This window comes from Neophocaena asiaeorientalis, unplaced genomic scaffold, assembly GCF_003031525.2.
Source record: "Neophocaena asiaeorientalis asiaeorientalis breed wild unplaced genomic scaffold, Neophocaena_asiaeorientalis_V1.1 scaffold369, whole genome shotgun sequence".
Lineage (NCBI taxonomy): Eukaryota > Metazoa > Chordata > Mammalia > Artiodactyla > Phocoenidae > Neophocaena > Neophocaena asiaeorientalis.
The window spans coordinates 1,780,173-1,801,550 of record NW_020175321.1 but is presented as its reverse complement, the minus strand read 5'-3'; the positions used below and the strand labels follow the sequence as shown (position 1 = coordinate 1,801,550).

The window sequence follows — 21,378 nt, the reverse complement described above, 5'->3', positions numbered from 1 at the left end:
CCAGATTTATTCTTGAATTTTTATTTCAGGACATAACTTGGCAAGATGAGCACTCTGCCCCTTTCTCCTGGGAAACGAGGGTAAGTTGGGTTAAATTTAGATTTGTTTGTCTTCTTAAAAAGCGTGGAGTCCTTAGGTATTTTCCGTTCAGCCCTTGGTGGGCTCGGACGGCCGCGGGCTGCGGGTGATGCGCCCCCTGCCGGTGGGAGAGGAGAGGTGGAGGGGCGGGGCCTGCGCCGCGTTGGGCTTGGTGATGGATGGAAGCGTGGCGGTCGGCGCGCTGCGCACGGTCGGCGCCCCTGTCCTGGGAAAAGCAGGGGCAGCCCCTCGGGGGGCTTTCTCGGCTCACACTTCTGCCCACCAGCACTCAGTGCTTTGTTGGGGGCTCCATAAGGCAAAGCTTTGAGGGAAGCTTTTCTTGGCGGGGGGACGGGGTGGTTAAGAGCTGCTTTTATTAAAGTGAAATGCGAAGGGCAGCCGAGACAGGAAGGTGGGTGGATGTGGAGACAAGGCTGCAGATGCATCAGAACTGCCTGCAAGAGTCACCTCAAAGGCAGAGTCCTGAGGGAAGAAGGGAGGAGGGGAAGAGTGCCCTTGGTACCCTTTGAAACTGGAATAGCCGGTGGATACAGATGTGCAACCCAGCCCGGGTGCCTGATGCTGGTCCCCAGGCATTCGTTTATTGCTGTTAGTGTTATTGTTGCCAAAGTTGCTTAAGGGTATCAAGCTTAACGGGGTTTATCCATTTCCCCATTCTTCCTAGTTGTCCCGGTACAAGTGCATTAATAAGTAGCGCAAAATGACCAAAAGGCAGGTGTCTCAAACCCAAGGAAGAGAAGGAAAAAGACCAGGATTCTCTGAATTCTAGAACATCCTCTGCTGTGTGTTGGAGGGTCCTTTCCCTAATGGGGGTGGCCAGGACGGCTGTGTACCTTCAATAGGGCTTAGGCTTGAGGTTGGATCAGGGCTTTCAAGCCCTGACACTTGAAGGGGCTTGTTTCTTGCTTTTCCACTTGTCCCTACAGTTGCTCATCCTGGTAGAAACGGCGTCCAGGGGGCTGTAGGGAGGGTGGGTCAGAGCGGGATGCGGCAGTGGGGGGGGCTCTGCAAGCCACCTGAGAGGCCCTCAGGTAGGGGTCTGTGTCTTAAAATGAAGGATTTGATGAGGGCTCAGATGGATGAGGGCAGCCGGCGGCGTTGCCCACAGGCGGCGCGGTTGGTTAGCTGATTGATTGCCCCAAGTGACGCGAGCCGCCCTAGGATGAGGAAGACTGTGAAAGTCGAGGGGACCCTTACGTGAGAGTTGAGAGGTGGCTTTTTTTTTTTTTTTAAACATCTTTATTGGGGTATAATTGCTTTACAATGGTATGTTAGTTTCTGCTTTATAACAAAGTGAATCAGCTATACATATACATATGATCCCATATGTCTTCGGAGAGGTGGCTTTTGCGAATACGTGGCATTAATGCAGATGGCCGTGCTCCTCCCGCAAGCACAGACTCCTGCCTTTGGGGGTCCAGAACGTCAGGTCCTAAACATACTAAAAATAAGATGCAAATGCCTGCATCCTGCGTGCGTGATTTTTATTATTTCTGTGGCAGATTAATAACCTAGGTCTGTGCAGAGGGCAGGGTGAGCGACGACGTTGTGCCTGGAATTGGAGTCTCCTTCAGGATCTGGACACTGGTTAAGGGGTGGCTGAACCAGCGAGGGTGGCTGGGAGGCAGCCAGGGAGGGTGAGGGGCAGCCTGGGATTGCAGCTTCTGAGCTCCGAGACCCACCCATAAATCCCTTGTCCAGTGACAGGGCAAAGGGAGTTGGAGGTGGCTAGAAGGGACCTCGCCACAGTGACGTTCAGCCAGGGCCGTCAATATTCCTTTTATATGGGCTCCCCAGATGGGTAACTGACAAGCACTACAGTTAAGTCCCCTACGTAGGAACCTTCAAGTTACAAACTTTCAAAGATGGGAACCATCCACGTCAGGTGTGAGGGAAACTGCAGCTTCCTCTGTCTCCTATTGCTGGCGATCCTTTAGCTCTACCGTCTCCCACCTCGTCTCCCTCCTCCAGTCAGTACCTCTTCTTGCCTGTTCACTCGATGCCAGCCCCTGGACGCCAGCTGTTGTCCTGGACTACTGTCCTTTTCGAGGGACTGTACTGTAAGACTAAACATGTTTTATTTTTTGTTTGTTTTTTATGTGTTATTTGTGGGAAAGGTATTTTAAACCTGTTACAGTACAGTACTAGATAGCCCATTGTGTTAGTTGGGTACCTACATACAACTCGTTCTTATGTAGGGGCCTTACTGTAACCCTAGGCAGATGGGCAGTCTGCAGGGGGGAGTGGACAGCCTCGGGACGGTGGCCCCGAAGGCAGCACAGATGTTACTGGACTGGGCCCTGTGTTTGATGATGTCTCAGTGATGAAGACAGAGAAGTCGAATTAGTTAAAATGCCCCGAGCCCCAAGTCCATCGTGCCCCCCACGAGGATATCTACTCTCGTGAGAATTTACCTTGTTAAATGTCGCTGCGTCAGCCGTTTGTGGGATGGGATGTTTCATCTATTATTACCTTGATGCAGATGACATTCTGGGGCAAGGATGGGGCAGCACCTGGGGCGGCTGCTGAGAATGAGGCTCATTGTGGGAACTGGTGCCGGGAAAAGGTCTCCAGAACAAGGTGTGCTGACCCAGTCCAGCACGGGTCACACTCGTGCTGGTGTTAACTGTCCACAGACACCATCCAGGTCCCTTAGGAGCCTGCATAAATTGAGAAGGCTTGATAAAGTTAAGTCAATATGTGTTGCTCATTTTAAGTAACTTATTTGGTTTTTTTTTTTTTAGTAAAACGTATAGTCTTTGTGGCTCAGTTCTGTTTCATTTTTTTTTCCGTTGGAGTATAGTTACGTTACAGAGTTGTGTTAGTTTCTGCTGTACAATGAAGTGAACCAGCTGTATGTATACCTGTATCCCCTCCCTCTTGGACCTCTCTTCCACCGCGCCCCTCCCCCCATCCCACCCATCTAGGTCATCACAGAGCACGCACGAGCTGAGCTTCCTGTGCTATACAGCAGGTTCCCACTAGCTATGTGTTTTACACAGGGTGGTGTATTTATGTCAAACCTAATCTCCCAATTCATTTCACATTCCCTTTCAATGAGAGAACCAGCTTATTTCATGAACAGGTGGGCTGTTCTCACAGGGTGGTGTATTTATGTCAAACCTAATCTCCCAATTCATTTCACATTCCCTTTCAATGAGAGAACCAGCTTATTTCATGAACAGGTGGGCTGTCCTCACCTTTTGATTTGAGCTCTCAAAATCACACTTACGTGATTTAAAGTCAGAACTTTGTAGAGGCAAAACAGCGTTCCAGAGAGCAAAGGGCCTTACCCTGCTCTGTCTTCAAGAGTCAGAGTTCCACCACTCGCCTCTCCCCAGCTGAAGCGCGAGTGCCCACCTCTCTGCATTGTCACGCTCTTCCTTAGGACTGAAAGACAGATGAGAACTTTGGAGAGCTGCATGCAGGAGCTGGGTTAGCCAGGGCAGGGTGGCCCTGACCTCCAGCTGCAAGGCTGGACACTCTGTCATTTGATGACTCTGATGCATGGCAGGCACCTCACTCCTTCGCGGCTTGAAGCAGCCATTTCTTTGCTCTTGATTCTGGGGGTCAGTGGTCTGGGCAGAGCTCAGCCAGGCTGTTCTTCTGTGGGCCTCGCCGGGGACCGCTCATGTGTCATCTGACGGCTGATGGGAGCTGGTTGCTCTAGGGTACCTTCTCTTCTGTGTCCGGTTGGGGCCACATGTGTCCAGCGAGCTACGTGTTGGTGGAAGAGTTCCCTCGGGTGAGAGTGGAAGCCGACAGGGTCTTCCGAGGCTGAGGCTTGGGAACCAAAGTATCCCCTCTGCTTTGTTCTAATGGTCAAATGGAGGCACAGTCCAGCCCGGATTTGGGGTATGAGAACATGGATCGCAGCTGCTGATGGACAGTTGCAGAGAATTTGTGCCATTTCAAATCAAAGACTCCACGCTCTGACAGCCCCGACGGCGGGTCGTTTCATTTGATTGTCTATCATCCACTGGCGTTTTTTTTTGAATTTTAAATTGTGGTGAAATACACATCCCATAAAATGTACCGTCTTAGCCGTTTGTAAGCGTGCGGGTCGGTGGCCTTAAGTGCACTCACACTGCTGTGCGGCTGTCGCCACCATCCATCTCTGGAACTCTGTCATCTTCCCTAACTGCAACTCTGTTCCTTGTAAGCCGAAAGCCCCCTTTCCCCTCCCCCAGCCCCTGGCAACCACCCTTCTACTTCCTGTCTCTATGACATCATTCACTGATTTTTAAAAAAAATCCGGCGGACGTTGATTATCCTTCCGCTCTGGGACAGGCATTATGCTCAAGGCTCAAAGGTGAGTAAACACTTGCTCTCGGCAAAGATCCCAGCGTGGGGATGACGGCGCCTGGGGCGGAACTCACAAGGAGGACCCCTTTAGCCACACGATCCTTCCTCCAGTCATCTTCCTTCATTCACATGACGCATATTTACATACACGTTGGTAGATACGGTCTCATGCCTTCTGCAGCTATTCACTTAAGCAGACTTTTTTTTTTTTTTTTTTTTTGGCCGTGCTGCGCGGCATGTGGGATCTTAGTTCCCCGACCAGGGATCGAACCTGCGCCCCCTGCGCTGGAAGTGCGGAGTCTTAACCGCTGGACCACCAGGGAGGTCCCCACTTCTGTAGACATTTAAGGATGGCCAACTGAGTGCCTAGCTCTTTCTCAGCTCTGACTTCTCAGCCACCAGTCGATCAGCTGAGGCCAGACCCCAGGTGATGACTTGAGCACAGAGCTGAGAATCTCAGGGATTTGGGATTTCTTCCCAGTCTCTGCACCTCTGTCTGGGCTCCTTCCTTTGGGCCAGCCTGTAGCGGAGGACGAGACCTGCAGAGCGTGGGCGAGCTGGTGCTGTCTGTCCCTGAAAGGCGGCTCTGACGAGGAGAGGCCTCGATGCTGGGCAAGCGCTGCCCGTTTCCTCAGATCGTGCTCGGTCTTCCAGCCTGCCCTCCCCTCCTGAGTCGCCTCCTGCCAAGGCCGGGCCAGGCCTCATGCCTCTGTCGCTCCCGAAGGGAGGCTCCGAGGCAGAAGTGCCCGTCCCGGTCGGGTGAGGTGCCCTTGGTCATCATCTTTCCCCTCATCCATCAGCTTGGCAGGTGTGCTGGGGGCCAGGGCACCTGCAGGGCCCCACGGCGGAGTCCTTTCTCCTGTCCTGAGGTTCCACGGGGAAAACACTCAGCACTTGGAATGCTCCAGAGAGGGGAATCAGGAGGAGAGGATGCTTCGCGCTGCCGCCCCTCTGGGCTGGGGGGTTTACAGGAGACCCCTGCAGAGTCGGGTCAGGCCCTAGCGCCGGGTGGCTGGACTCTGGGGATGCCACGCCCACCGTGCTCGCCTCCCCCCAGGCAGTCTGGATTTTCCCTTTCTGTCTACCCGAGTCCTTCACCTGAGGTTCGGCTGCCTCTTTGGGGATCGTAAGTCAGCTGGGTGGGGATCAGCTCCTTGATCTCCGAGGGTCAACACAGACCACTCCTGGAGTAGGGAGGCCTCTCAGCCGCTCCTCAGGAGGAGAAGTAAGCCTGGGAGCCAGAGCGTCTCCACGGGCTGGGGTCCACACCAGGGATCTGCAGGCACGTCAAATTCTCTCACCCAGGAGGTCAGCGTCGCCCCCGCCGCGGGCCAGATGCCGGGGCTCAGGGGCGGCGGTAACGGGCAGGCGGGTTGAATCGAGGAAGAGGGATTGGAGCTTGGGTCTGTCTGTGGCTAACAGGCATCTCTTGCCCACGCGGGACAGAAGGGTGTTCTGTCGGGATGTCCGTACATGGAGCGTTCCCTGGGTTCCCAGGTATGGCTCTGCCTGGCTGTCACCCCTCACCGCCAGCCCAAAGTTTCTGAGAAACGCGGGGCCGTGGAGCCCCACCGTGCTCCCGTCACAGCATCGCTCCTGCTTGGGGACCCTCACGGAGACCCCCGTCTCTGCCCAGCAGTGAAGCCTCCCTCCCCCTCCCCCTGCCCCTCCCCCGTGCCGTCTCCAGCTCACCTTCCTGAGATCCAGAGCAGGCCCGTGGCCCCCTGCTCTGGACCTTTCCTGGCTCTTGGAGGTGCAGTGACCTGTCAGCTCCTCAGCCCAGGGCCCAGCCTGCTGCTGTGGCCCCAAGGGTCCTTCCCGCCGGTCTCTTCTCCAGCCCCACAGCCCTGCCCCATGGTACCGACCTCATCTGCCTCGGTGCCTTGCCCAGCCCCCTGGCCCCCAGCCACCTGTACAGGTCCCACCTGCCCCCAGACCCAGAGCAGATTCCGTTCCTGTGTTTCTCTCAGTTATTGTGACAGCCGGGCAGCTCCCACAGGACCCCGATCTGTGCTGAGCACCTTGGGGGCATTTCCTCAGCTAATCCCCACAATGCGCGCTTTGACAGATGAGGAAACAGAGGCCCAGAGTGAGGGGGTGTGAGCTAGATGTCCCAGCCTAGCGCCGTGCGCTTCACCCCTTGCCGCAGCGTCTGCAACTGTCCCCCTTCTGTGTCCCCTCTGAGAAGCTCTGCGCTAGGCGGACACACGTTAATGCTCTTTGTTGGTGCGTCTTGTCCCTGCGAGACGACAGACACCTGGAGGGCAGAGGCTCCTGTCCTTCCCTTGTGGCCTTATAACCGCAGACTCCTGCACACCCACTGTCTGGTGGGTGTCTGGTGGGTTTTCCCCAGGCTCGTTGCCATGGGGCCCAACAGCTGGGCCCTATCCATCGTCTGCCCGGCTCCCTGGTGAAAATACAGGAGCGTCCTCTAGTCCCTGGGGCCTCGCGGTTAGGGGCAGGTGGTCCCCAGACCCTGTGCCCCCTGCCCCGCTGGCCTGGAGGGTCTGACACCCCCAGTCTCAGTGGCTAGGCCGTGCTGTCTCTTCCCCACCGGCTTGTCATCTACTAATTTTTAGATTCTAAGAGTTTTTCGTATCTTCCCCTCTTCTTATTCCTTTTCCTCCTTTGGCGGGGGAGGTGGAGGAGGGTAAATGTTAAATGGTTTGTGAATCTATTAGGATTTGCTCCAGTAAAGAAAGCTATTGTATCTTCTGACAGTGTTTCTGCAGCCTTCATCTCAGCAATTCAGACCCGCCAGAGGCCGCCAAGCCAAACAGTTAGTTTTGGTCACCTGCACCCTCCTTTACTGAAATATTACACATTCCTCTCCAGTGAGTGGGACGTAAAAATAGACACTGGGCTCAGTTTTGGGCTTTCTGTTTTTAGAACGGACGTGGCCAGCTAAGACCCAGTTTCCCACATGGGGAGGCTGACACCCAGGCCCAGCTCAGTGCGTAGCCCTGGGGCTCCAGCCGGGGCGCCTGGGACGTAGAGGGAAGCGCCGTCAGCATCGCTGTGAGGAGGGGAGAGGGCTTCCTGAATGCCCCTCACTGTTCCGTCTCAGCCATCTCGTGTAGGACTGCGGGCTTGAGTCCCCCTCCGGCTTGCTATGCGAGCTGGGGGCTGCTCTTCACCTGGAGCAGCCTCCTGGGCAGCCTCCTGTCACTGGGCCCTGCTCGGCGCAGGGCACCGGGTTCCCGAGAGCTTTGTCCACACCTGGAAAAACGGACTTTTCCCAGAAATCAGAAGATTGCACGGGAACTTCCTGACTTGCTGGCGTTCATCACAGACTCCAGACGCAGCCCCCTGCTGGGCTGTCAGGTCGTGAGGCAGGGCTGGCCTCCCCTGGTCACTGATCGGCTCCAGTGTCAGAGGGCCCCCTTGCATAGCCTCAGGGCCACGTGGGAAGGTGAGGTCAGAGACCCTGTCGGAAGCACAGGCTCTGTGGGGGGGTCCAGGGGCAACACGGTGGCTGCAGTACATCCCTGTGGGGAGTGTCGCAGCTCAGATTCCACGCCAGACACCGGGCCAGGATGGGGCTTCAGAGTCGCGCTTACTTCCAGACGCAGACACGGCCCGCGTGTCCCAGCCACGGGCACCACGCCCCCAGTGACCAGAGGAAGGCAGGGAGGGGCCAGCGCCCGGAGGGGATCCAGTGGGAGTACTGCTGACCCCCCAGGAAGCTTAGATGCCTCTGACCAAGCAGAACAGGAGCAGAGCCCAGTAGCCTGCGTTTACTGAGCACTTACTATGTACCGGGCCTCGTTCTAAAACAACAGCCCAGGGAGTAAGAATACTCTGATTTAACTAGAGAAGAAAAGAGTCCAGGCTCAGGCTGGGTCATTGGTGGGTTTGCCCTTTACCGAGAGGAGCTGGCTTGGGGAAGAAGGTAGCTGTGGCTTCGGGCCAGTGAGCAGGAGACGCCTCTGAAGGGGACCTGGGGCTTAGGGCACCTCCCGGGAGAAAGCACGGGAGGGAGCAGAGGCGCCAGGCTGAGCCCTGGTCTGGGAGGGAAGGGGGCGGCCCAGGGAGGGTGGAGTCACTGAGCAAAAAGCAATGAAAGCTCTCCTAAAGCACAGAGGGAGCTGCAGTGCAGGTGCCACTTCTGTGTGACCTGGACAACAGCGCGTCTTTGAAAATGACCAGGAGCCCCTCTTCACCATGTCCTGGTCCAGTTTTGCTGGCGTTCTGGGGTCTTGGAGCCAAGTAAGATGAACTCTGGTCAGGAAAAAGGACCCTTTGCCCCTCTTCTTCTTTCTTTGCCCGCCCCTTCCCAACAGGCACGTGTTTTAAACACAAACAGCAAACCTTTGCCCTTTGGGGCGAGGAGCGGGAAAGAAAGAGATCCTCCAGTGCAGCTGATCAAGGAGGACTGCTTCTTAAAAGGGGGTTGTAGTCATATTTTATTTGCAGAATGGAAAACAACAAATGCCTGGGCAAAAAGGCTCAGAAGCTGACACACTAGAACGTTTTTTCTTCTGTAAGTTCTTGTTTTCCCCATTTTCACCCCGGGGCGCCCCAAACCAAGTAGCCATCCCCGTCAGCCTGGCCCTCTCTTCTACCAAGACGTCACCCTCCCTGAGGGGCTCTCACGAGGGCTCCGGTAGCCCAAGGAGCCCTGAAAGCCTCCGTGGTTCTGTTGCAGGTTGTCACTCCAGCCAGCTAAGTGCTGCGCGGTGCCCTGATCGAGGACCTGAAGCAGTCCTGGAACCACTGCGGCTGACTTCTCTCCCCAGCATCCCTGGCTCGGCCCAGTGTGGTCCTGTGCCTAGACTCATGTTCAGCCCAGCTTTCCGGGAGCTTCTCCCCACTGGAGAGATGGCTGATCCTAAAAGAGCCTAGTGTTTGACGAACCACTCAAAGTGTTTTCTTTACCCCGCAATTTCCCGATCTATCTCAACTCTGTTCTCTCAGGCTCAGTCCCCACTTCCAAGCTATTTCTAGCACTTGGCTTATTTAAAGAACTCATCATCTCTGTGCCCACATTCTCCTTGTATTTTATTGTGGAGTTTGGAAATATGCAGAGTATTGAGAACGACTCACTCAGAAGCAGCCCTTTAAAAATCAGATTAGGTCACTGACATACAGAAATCCTGCCACGTGTGGGGATCACTGTTGTTCACATGGACATCGTCCCTGGCGGCCACTGGCTTTTTAGATGTGGTGTGATGCCCAGCACAGCTGCAGGCCTCGGAATCACTTGCTCCAGATTGAAATCCCAGCTGCTCTTAATGGACTAGTGACCTAGGACAATTCACTCATTTGCTCCAGACCTCCATTTTCTCCATTGTAGAATAAAAACTTTTTAGGAGAAAAGCCCAACAACAAAGAAAACTGTGCCTGGTGCACTGGATGTGCTCAGAGTCTGCATTTGTTCTGAGCTCCAGCACCTGAGCTTTGATGGTTTGTTTTTTTTTTAATGTCTAGATTAAAAAAAAATTCCTTTTATTGAAGTGTAGTTGATTTACAACGTTGTGCCGCTCTCTGCTACACAGCAGTGACTCAGTTATACATGTACAGACGTTCTTGTTTCCTATTCTTTTCCATTATGGCTTATCACAGGATATTCAATATAGTTCCCTGTGCTCTACAGTATGATCTTGTTGTTTATCCATCCTGTATGTAATAGTTTACATCTGCTAACCCCAAACTCCCAGTCTATCCCTCTCCCTCCCCACTGGCAACCACAAGTCTGTCCTCTACGTCTGTGAGTCTGTTTCTGTTTTGTAGATCGGTTCATCTGTGCCACATTTTGGATTCCACATATAAGTGATATCATATGATATTTGTCTTCCTCTTTCTGACTTACTTCCATTAGTATAATAATCCCTAGTTGCATCCATGTTGCTGCAAATGGCATGTTTTCATTCTTTTTTTATGGCTGAGTGGTATTCCATTGTTTATATGTACCACATCTTTATCCATTCATCTGTCAATGGACATTTAGGTTGTTTCCTAAACATGTCTCCATGTTTTGGCTGTTGTGAACAGTGCTGCTGTGAACATACGGGTGCATGTTTCTTTTTGAATTATAGTTTTGTCCGGGTATATTCCCAGGAGTGGGATTGCTGGATCATATGGCAATTCTATTTTTAGTTTTCTGAGGAACCTCCATACTGTTTTCCATAGTGGCTGGACCAACTTACATTCTCACCAACAGTGTAGGAGGGTTCCCTTTTCTCCACATCGTCTCCAGCATTTGTTATTTGTAGACTTTTTAGTGATGACCATTCTGACCGGTGTGAGGTGGTACCACTTTGTAGTTCTGATTTGCATTTCCCTAATAATTAGTGATGTTGAGCATCTTTTCATGTGCCTACTGGCCACCTATATGTCTTCTTTGGAGAAATGTTTGTTAAGGTCTTCTGCCCATTTTTGGATTGGGTTATTTGTTTTTTTGTTGTTGAGTTGTATGTATATTTTGGAGATTAAGCCCTTGTTGGTTGCATCATTTGCAAATATTTTCTCCCATTCTGTAGGTTGCCTTTTCGGGTTTTCTTTTATGGTTTTCTTTGCTGCACAAAAGCTTGTAAGTTTGACTAGGTCCCATTTGTTTACTTTTGTTTTTATTTCTGTTGCCTTGGGAGACCAACCTAAGGAAACATTGGTACGATTTATGTCAGAGAATGTTTTGCCTGTGTTCTCTTCTAGGAGTTTTATGGTGTCTTGTCTTATGTTTAAGTCTTTAAGCCATTTTGAGTTTATTTTTGTGTATGGTGTGAGGGTGTGTTCGAACATCATTGATTTACATGTGGCTGTCCAACTTTCCCAACACCACTTGCTGAAGAGACTGTCTTTTTCCCATTTTATATTCTTGCCTCCTTTGTTGAAGATCAGTTGACTGTAGGTGTGTGGGTTTATTTCTGGGTTCTTTATTCTGTTCCATTTATCCGTATGCCTGTTTTTGTAGTGATACCACACGGTTTTGATTACTGTAGCTTTGTAGTATTGTCTGAAGTCTAGGAGAGTTATGCCTCCTGCTTTGTTTTTTATTTTTTCCTCAGGATTGCTCTAGCAATTCTGTGTCTTTTATGGTTCCATATACATTTTTGGGTTATTTGTTCTAGTTCTGTGAAAAATGTCATGGGTAATTTGGTAGGGATTGCATTAAATCTGTAAATTGCTTTGGGTAGTATTGCCATTTTAGCAATGTTCATTCTTCCAGTCCAAGTGCATGGGATATATTTCCATTTCTTTGAATCCTCTTTTATTTCCTTTATTAATGTTTTATAGTTCTCAGTGTATAAATCACCTCCTTGGTCAGGTTTATTCCTAGGTTTTTTTTTTCTTTTTGGTGTAATTTTAAAAAGCTTTTTTTTTGTTTGTTTGGGTTTTTTTACATTCCCTTTCTGACATTTCACTGTTAGTGTCAAGGAATGCAACTGATTTCTGAACGTTAATCTTGTATCTTGCTACTTTGCTGCATTCATTTATTAGATCTAGTAGTTTTTGTGTGGAGTCCTTAGGGTTTTCTATATATAGTATCATGTAATCTGCATATAGTAACAATTTTACTTCTTCCCTTTCAACTTGGATACCTTTTATTTCTTTTTCTTGTCTGATTGCTGTGGCTAGGACTTCCAATTCTATGTTAAAGAGAAGTGGAGAGAGTGGACATCCTTGTCTTGTTCCAGATTTTAGTGGGAAGGCTTTCAGCTTTTCACTGTTGAGTATTGTATTGGCTGTGGGTTTGTCATAAATAGCTTTTATTATGTTGAGATATGTTCCCTCTATTCACACTTTGGTAAGAGTTTTTAATCGTGAATGAATGTTGAATTTTGTCAAATGCTTTTTCTGCATCTATTGAGATGATCATGTGGTTTTGGACTTTTCTTTTGTTAATGTGGTGTGCGTTGATTGATTTGCGTATGTTGAACCATCCTTGTGAACCTGGGATGAATCCCACTCGGTTGAGGTGTGTGATCTTTTTTATGTGTTGTTGGATTTGGTTTGCTAATATTTTGTTGAGAATTTTTGCATCTATATTCATGAAATATATTGTCCTGTAATTTTCTTTTTTAGTGGTGTCTTTGTCTGGTTTTGGTATCCGGGTGATGGTGGCTTCATAGAATGTCTTTGGGAGCGTTCCCTCCTCTTCAATCTTTTGGAAGAGTTTGAGAAGAATCAGTATACATTCTTCTCTGTATGTTTGGTAGAATTCACCTGTGAAGCCATCTGGTCCTGGACTTTTGTTTGTAGGAATTTTTTTTATTACAGATTCTACTTCACTTCTACTGATCAGTCTGTTCAAATTATCTATTTCTTCTTGATTCAATTTTGGTGGTCTGTAAGTTTCTAGAAAGTTGTCCATTTCTTCTAGGTTGTCAAATTTGTTGGCATGTAATTGTTCATAGTATTCTCTTATGGTTTTTTTGTATTTCTGCAGTAACAGTTGAGATTTCTCCTTTTTCATTTCTTATTTTATTTGGGTTCTTTCTCTTTTCTTCTTGGTGAGCCTGGCTAGAGGTTTGTCAATTTTGTTTACCCTTTCAAAGAACCAGCTCTTGGTTTTGTTAATTTTTTCTATGTTTTTTTTAACCTCTGTTTTTTTTTTTCCGGTATGCGGGCCTCTCACTGTTGTGGCCCTTCCCGTTGCGGAGCACAGGCTCCAGACACGCAGGCTCAGCGGCTATGTCTCACGGGCCTAGCCGCTCTGCGGCATGTGGGATCTTCCTGGACCCGGGCACGAACCTGTGTCCCCTGCATCGGCAGGCGGACTCTCAACCACTGCGCCACCAGGGAAGCCCCTAACCTCTGTTTTATTTATTTCCTCCCTGATATTTATTATTTCCTTCCTTCTGCTGACTTTAGGTTTCTGTTCTTCTTTTTCTAATCCTTTTAGGTGATAAGTTAGTTTGTTTACTTGAGATTTGTCTTGTTTTCTGATGAAGGCCCAGCCCCCTCCCCAGGGTCTGACCCCCGAAGCCTGAGCCTCAGCACCCAGCCCCCATCTGCTCCAGCAGTGGAGCAGACAAGCGCCTCAGGCTGGGGAGTGCCGGTCTGCACAGACCCTCTGTGCAGGTCTCTCTCCGCTTTGCCCTCTGCACACCTGTTGCTGTGCTATGCTATGAGGCTCTGAATGGGCTTTGTTGTTTTTCCTTGGGTTCTATTTCTTATATCCCTGAGCTTCAAGGCAGCCTGTGCTTGTGTTTGGAGCTGGAGTTCCTTGTGGCCGCATCATCTTGAGGAGAGACCTGTGGCCATCAGCATCTGGGCTTTTAGGAAAAGTCTCAGCCAGAGAGAAGTGAAGGCGTATGCATTAAAGTAATAGAGAACCACGTCAGCACAGTTTTAAATGATACTCAGTGACAACACGGAAGCAGTGGCTGCAGTTGCTACTCCGATATATAGCTGACAGCAGTAGACATCAGGGCAGCCCCTGGTAAACAGATTTGCTATGCACCCAAAACCACAATAAAAGAAAGGTTTAAACCTGTTGTAGTTTGCTACTTCACTTCTGGCAATCTGTCTGAAGAAATTAACTCCAAATGGGGGAGAGCTGTATACATGAAGATGTTCTGGCAGCCTCAGTTATAACAACAGAAATTAAAAGCAGCAAACTGATAAAAAGAAAATGGGAAAGTAGATGGTGGGACAGACACTCAATGAAATATCTTGTGCCCATTCAAACTAATGATTACAAAGACAGCATAACACCACTGATGACGCTTCTGGTTAAGTGAAGAAACGATACCCAAAATTATATGCATAACAGAACTGCAACGTCATAAAATACGTATCTGAGAAAGATTACACGAAACTACACAAGCTAATAGAGATTATGGGAAGAGGGAAAGGTTATGAATGATTTTTTTCTAATTCCTCAAATTTCAGTATGTAGTTTTAATACTTTTATTTTTAAAAGAAGAAGAGGAAGGGGATGTATGAGGGAGCAGAAGTGGAGAGGAAGAGAAGAATGTTCCGGTTTAATTTGAGAGACGCCCGAGGCAGCAGACTGTTCACTCTGCAGGGCTTGGGGACGCCACCCTCCAGGGTGCTCCACCGTAAGGAGGCGTTAGGTTTCCGCTCAGTGCTTTGTTGGTCAGAACAGCTCAGCCCTACCACTTTTAGAGGTCACAGTGGTTAGCAGCATCAGATCAAGGAAAGTGTTTCTGGGGCACTTGGATGTGGGGTGTGGACCCTGTCCTGCCCTCGGGGGTTCCCCACCTCACAGGGCCAGGACCAGCTGAGAGCAGCAGGGTAGCACCGAGGAGATCACGGGAGAGGAAGACTGTCTTGTCAGCTCGGGCAGCTGTGACAGATACCGCAGACTGGGGGCATCCAGTAACAGACGTCTGCTTCTCACAGTTCTGGGGCTGGGAGTCCGGGATCACGGTGCCAGCAGGGTTGGTCCTGGGGAGACCCTCTTCCTGATTTGCAGACAGCCGCCTTCTCACTGTGTCCTTACATGGTGCAGAAAGAGAGCATCTCTCGGGGCACTAATCCTGTCCTGGGGCTCCACCCTCATGACCTCACCTAAGCCTCCTAAAGGCCCTGCCTCCAAATACTAACTTCGGGAGTTAGACCTCCAACACGTGAATTTGGGGCACACAAACATGCAGTGTGTAGCGGGCGTGCAGGCGGAGTGTGGGATGGAGGCGTGGGAGGGGGATCACATCTTTGCAGCCGCACACAGGCCTGCCCTTGACTTTCTTGGTTTAGTCCAGGGAAGCAGGGTCTGGCTGCTGGTTTTTCCTTCACCCTTGCTGGCTGCCATCGGTCAGGAAGGCAGAGGCCCGTGAGGTGGGGACTTGGTTCTGGGTTTTGACCCTCACTGCAGTGCTGTCGTGCTGGCTGTGCACCCTTCCTTGTCACCCCCAGGGGGGCAGTCACCCTCCTCAGGAAGGGGCGGGAGTCCCTCCTGAAGAGGCGGGTGGGTGATCTGCCCACCAAGCAGAGGCCTTAGTCGCCAGTCAGGTTCAGGAGTCCGAGCTGTTCGTAGCCTCCAGTGTGACAGGGTGTGACGGCTCTCAAAGCTTGTGCCGCGTTTCAGGGCTGTGATGGCGGACAGGCAGTGCCAGCAAATGGACAGCAGGCGGCGCTGTTGCTACTGGGGGGACGTGTGGGCCGGCACACCTGTCCCGTTGACCGCATGTGTCGCTCTCTTCTTTCCCTCCCTCCCCGCATCCCGCTAGAGTCAGATGGAGTTCAGCGTGTCCTTCTTGTCCATCCAAGAGCCGAGCTGCAGCACTTCCACCGAGCCCAGGCCGCTGTCCAAAGCTCCTCAGGGCGCGCAGGCCCTCCGACCCTCCCAGGGCAGCAAGTCCTCCAGCCTGGATGCTCTGGGTCCTGCCGCCCGGAAGGAAGAGGAAGCGTCCTTCTGGAAGATCAATGCAGAGCGGTCCCGGGGGGAGGGCCCTGAGGCCGAGTTCCAGTCGCTGACCCCCAGCCAGATCAAGTCTATGGAGAAGGGGGAAAAGGTCTTGCCTGTCTGTTACCGGCAGGAGCCCGCCCCGAAGGCCAGGGAGGCCAAGGTGGAAAAGTCCAGCAGCCTGCGCCAGGAGCAGTGGGTCCTGCCCAGCATCAGCGTGGAGCGAGAGAGACCCCAGCCCGCCCAGGCCTGCGGCAGCCCGCTGAGCGAAGCCGCCACCTCCGAGCCCGTGGGGGACACGGAGGGTGCTCTGTTCTCGGAACCCGTGCCTGTACAGGTGGGTACCTTGCTTCAGGCCAGGGGCTCCTTCCTCCCGAGTGAGCAGGGCCACCTCACGTGGGTGGGCGGACCACAGATGCCCCCATTTTCCCCTTCCTCTGCCATCCCTCGGCGGACTTCTGGGTTCAGGTCTGCTGGGTTGTCGCTCAGCTTGGCGACCAACACGTAGGCAGGAGACGTGTTCCGTGAAGCCGTCCGGTGCCGTGAGCCGTCTGCCTGTTCCGTGGTTGTGTCCCAGATGCCCACCACCCTTCCCCAGTTGTGTGAGGGCAGGTACGGAAGGGACGCAGGGGGCAGTGAGCAGAGGACTCGAGGGGGAAGGCGGCAGTGTGGGTGGGTTTTGGATGCCGGCTCCACGCAGGGGCCTGGGAGGCTGGGCTGCAGTGTCGGTGAGGAAGGGACCCGCAGATGTCCCGAGGGACATGGGGGAAGTGGCTGGGACCCCAAGCCTCTGCCAGGAGAGCAGCCGTGCTTGTTTGGGGACCACGGGAGACTTGCTTCAGGAATGATGGGCTGCTTCTCCTTTCCACGCAAAACAGGGTTAGGTGTCCAGGGAGGAGTCCTAAAGAAAGGACTTCTTTCTGGGAACAGAGGGAAAGGAAGAGAAAGATGTGAGAGGTTCACTGGCTGCAGTGCCGTGTGTCGTGAAGAAAGGGCCCTACAGGAGAATAGGCAGCGTGGGTGGCTTCTCCATGCTTTCCCAGTTTTGTGGAGCGCCAACTGTTGTCTTTACCAGCTGTTCTGCATTGCTTGAGAAAACTCAGCAAAGGGAAGAGAAAATGTTTGGTTAAGGGTCACCCAAAACCAAAACAAATAAATAAATAGGTAGGTGTATATCAGAGGGAGGCTGTGTTTTGTTTTGTTTTTAATAAATTTATTTATTTTATTTATTTTTGGCTGCATTGGGTCTTCGTTGCCGCGCGCGGGCTTTCTCTAGTTGGGGCGAGCGGGGGCTACTCTTTGTTGCGGTGCGTGGGCTTCTCATTGCGGTGGCTTCTCTTGTTGTGGGGCACAGGCTCTAGGCTCAAGGGCTTCAGTAGCTGTTGCTCGCGGGCTCTAGAGGGCAGGCTCAGTAGTTGTGGCTCGTGGGCTCTAGAGCGCAGGCTCAGTAGTTGTGGCTCGTGGGCTCTAGAGCGCAGGCCCAGTAGTTGCGGTGCATGGGCTTAGTTGCTCCGTGGCATGTGGGATCCTCCCGGACCAGGGATCAAACCCGTGTCCCCTGCAGTGGCAGGCGGGTTCTTAACCTCTCAGTAGTTGTGGTGCACGGGCTTAGTTGCTCCGTGGCATGTGGGATCCTCCCGGACCAGGGATCAAACCCGTGTCCCCTGCAGTGGCAGGCGGGTTCTTAACCACTGCGCCAGCAGGGCAGCCCCTGGCTGTGGGTTTTGTTGTTGAGCTGTGGTCATCCTCTGGGTGTTTCCTGGATTGGGGTTCCAGGCATGTCCACGCTTCTCTAGGCAGATGACCTACCTAGTCAGTTGTCCTCCCGAAGAAGGGGAGCCCTGGGACGGGAGGCCCTCTGCCTTCCATCGTCCAGCCTGTCCCTCCTTTCAGGGTCTCCCGCCGTCTTAGGCCGGCACTTTGGGCCCCTCCCTTGCCGCTCTGGTGCCCGGCTCCATCTCCGCCCTAATCTTCCTGCCTGGCGTTCTCTCTCCGACACTCCACAGTGGGGTCTACTTCCTCCAAAGGAAGCATCTATATAAGCTACGTGAGGGTCTTCATTGTAACGAGACGCGGGAAAGCGTGTGTGTGGGGTTGGGGGCTGTGAGTAGGACAGAGCACCTGAAACCCTTTGAAAGAACAGATTTATGAGTGCACAGCACAGCGTGAAGTGCGGCTGCACGTAAGACACTGGTAGGAACCCAGAAAAAGGAACGTGTGCCTGAACGCCTTTGGCTTTTCAGGCTCTGGCTCAACCTGAGAGGCAGCAAAACTGGGCCTGGGACGTGCTTCAGAGGGAGCCGTTCAGCTCTGTGGCCTCTGCGTCAGCATCTTCTGTTTGCCGGTGTGTGGAGAGCACAGGGTCAAGGCTCCCTCGCTCGGGAAGACTGCGGCCACCGGGGAAACACGCACTCGTGTTAGACCCGGGAGACGGGCCTCTCACCTCAGGCGGCTGGCGGAAGCCTGTGCAAATGTGTCTGAATTAGCGGCCTGTGCTCACAGACGGCCCTTTAAACCAACCCCATGTCTTGTGAGTGGGCAGTCTGTGACCTGAAGAATGGCCCTGGGTTAGGGAAGATCACTCCAGAACCTTCCACATCATCTGAAAAGAATAAACTTTACATCCTTTCTCCATATTTTTCACTCCCTCAACTTGGTAATTTATTTTATTTTGTTTCGTCTGTCAGTGTGTGTGTGTGTTTCATATTAGGCTCATATGAAACTTGTAACTTGTTCTCTCACTCCACAGTGACTAAATTTTAACGTGCCCATCATTCAAACATAGAAAAGCTATGTTCTTCTTTTCTCTGTGGGTAGGTTCCGCAGGCTGCCCTCGGACATGCCTGGGGACGGAGCGGGGTACGTGTTGGATCCTGGTGGAGTGTGGCTTGCACTGAGCTTTATTTAACTTTCTGGTTCCCAGCACTGAGGCAAATTGAGGTCAGGGAGCCTCTGAGATGGGAGCAGACTATTTCATTTGGGTCATTTTAAATGAGGTGCTGTTTTTAGCTTATGCTAACTTAGTCTCATGCCTTATTTTGGTGTTTTTGTCCCTTCTACAGGTCAGCTCAAGTAATGTCATCTTGAAGACAGGATTTGATTTTCTGGACAATTGGTAAAATGTGTTAGGCAAAACAAACCAATAATCCCAAAATGTTTTCCAAAGTGGTGTGGCGAAGGAGAAGAAGGGCAGCGTTCCCCTGTGTCTTTTGATAGTTTCTGTACACTCTTTTCTTAACCGTTTGGAAACTGGTAAATTTTGCCTTGTCCAGCTTTCCAGATTTTTCCCGTTTTGGTAAGACCAGATACCTGTGCTATTTTCAACGATTTGATTAACAGAAGTTTTACATTTGGAATTTTTAAAAACTCTTAGGAATTCAGTAAACCTTGTAAATAAAAGTTCTGTTCTAACTCCACCCAATTTTTTCCCCCTCCTCAGAGAAAGATGTTTCTCAACCCTGTCACAAAAATCATAAAGTGATTTCCATCTCCTCTCCTGTATCCCCTCCCTTTTAGAAATGCACAGGGCTCCTTTCAGTGGGTGGCTGTCCTCAGCAATAATGGTGCTGGGTGCTGGCTGTGCCCATGGGGAGACCTGCCCCACGTGGCAGGAGTCCTCAACGCCACGCTCCGGCTGTCCAGGCTTCCCTTGCTGAAGCCACACTTCTGCATCACGTGCCACCCTTCATTCTCATGTCATTTCCAGGAAACAGGTTGTTGGCACGTGATGGAGGTCGTCTTTAGGCTGCCGTGGTACTTATTCAAACTATTCATCATTGTTTATTAACGAGTTGCATGTTTAGAAGTTTTGTATTAACTTTACATTATTTTGTACCTAGATGTAGGAGTTGTAGGGCTACCACTTTTCTTGGGTTTGTACCAGTTTCCCTTTGGAAGTTCTTTGCTACTTCTGGGGCCTGTTGGGTGTTTCCTGTCCTGGGCACCTGCGGGCGTTGCTGGCAGACCAGGCCCTTCTGATTAGTTGTGTTAGAACCTTCCAGCGTGAAGCTGTCAGGGGCACTGGATGTCCTTCAACCCAAGGACTGGTCAAGCTGCGTCACGGTGGATACTCCCTCAACCCTGACCGCCGGCAGAAGCGGAGTCGAGTTTCTGCATGGCCCGAGCGGCGCCCCCTGGAGACCTTCGTGGTCATGGCAACAGCATCTCCTGGAGGTGGACTCGGCTGCCCGCTTGACCTGTGTTCCCTGCTGCTGGGGAGGGGCGTTAGGGCAGCTCCGAGGCTGCCCGGGAGGACGGGGCGGGGTAGGGCGGGCGGGGAGCCGCTACCCCGCGGCCCCGGGTGGTGCGAGCCTGCAGTACGTGCCCGAGCGTGGTCTCCACGTTGCCTCTCACTGTGTTCTCCTCACCTGACGCCTTAATCCCTGCGAGTCCTGCCAGTGAGCACCTAGTTTCAGTATCAAAGTGTGTCTTTTTACGATGCCTTTCTGTTTCATAGGACCTTCTGAAATGATTTTTAGAATATTTTATCTGGCTCCAAGGTGAAGCACGTGGCGACTTGTGTTTTCCAGGAAAGTTTCTGCCAAAGCTGTGGCCTCGCCAACTTCTGGTTTGGTTTCTGCCAATTGCATCCTGTCTCTAAACCGCATTTGGCCCCTTGGGGTCTTGCATCTGACCTTCCTCCTTTGGTGACCGACGGTATCGTGGTGAATACATGTCCCTTCTGTACTGTTTAAGTATAGTTGAAACACTCAAGAGAAAAAAAGATTCCTAGCACGGCAATGAGGGGAAAACGAAATCCCAGCCGGATGCCAGCCCTGCAGGTCAGCTGCTGAGCCTCGGAGCCGGGCTCGACACCTGCCCTTGCTTCCAGCTTTGAGGGCAGTGACCTTAGAACCCATGCTTGCCAGCAGGGTCCCCGTAAGAAAAAAGATGTCTAGAAGGGAGTTTGCATTCCTAGGCGTTGGTGTAGCAGGGAAGAAAGATCTGCATCCCGGCACAGTTAGCCCGAGCTGAGGTGTCTGTTCTTTCGGGAGGTGACTCTGATTTCTTTCCCACTTTCTCATAAGACCCAGTATTCCCTTCAGGTTCTCCTGGGAAAGGAGGGGCACGGGGACTTTTGAGAGCTTCCACCTTCTTGAACACCATCTGGGGTCCAGTACCCAAGAGTATTCAGTTATCTGTAACAGTGTTGAAAGTTTCGTAGAGGTACAGCCCCTGAGATTAAATGTAAAACCACAACTTGGGAAATCCTAGAGGGAGTTCTGAAGTTGTGTTGCTTTGCTTTGCTTTCGGAAGCGCAGAAGCGTGAGAGGGAGAGGTGAAGGCCTGGAGGACACGAGCTCATGGGTCTCCATCCCGCCCGACCCTGCAGATTCTCCTCTTAAGCTCGGGCAGCCTATGCAAAGACGATTCCTTTCACTGCCCTCCTGGGAATCTATGTTTAGTGTGTCCAAGTAAAGGAAAAATTAAACTCTTATACGTTTTGCCCCCTTTTTGCCATGTATCAAGAGGGCGTTTCTAAAACCAGAAGTTTCTAGTTATCATTTTAAAAACACACACTTTTCAGTTGAAGCCTAATGTGGTTTTGCATCCCCTCCCTCTGGCCACCCTGTTGTCTGCCCCTGGGGTTCAGCTCAAGGATTCAGTGTCTTGCTTTGGGTGACATTGGAAAATCTCCACCAGGAAGCCAGAGACCAGTC

The 21,378-nt window shown here is 51.6% G+C and overlaps 1 protein-coding gene across 1 annotated transcript; it reads left to right on the top strand.

Moving 5' to 3' along the window:
- The first annotated feature begins 32 nt into the window (after window positions 1-32).
- On the top strand, window positions 33-21,372 carry CUNH1orf198 (chromosome unknown C1orf198 homolog). The gene is made up of 3 exons (XM_024765615.1): window positions 33-80; window positions 15,543-16,055; window positions 18,781-21,372. The coding sequence occupies exons 2-3, from the start codon at window positions 15,549-15,551 to the stop codon at window positions 18,835-18,837; spliced, it is 564 nt and encodes a 187-aa protein (XP_024621383.1). The 5' UTR covers window positions 33-80; window positions 15,543-15,548; the 3' UTR covers window positions 18,838-21,372.
- Window positions 21,373-21,378: the final 6 nt, after the last annotated feature.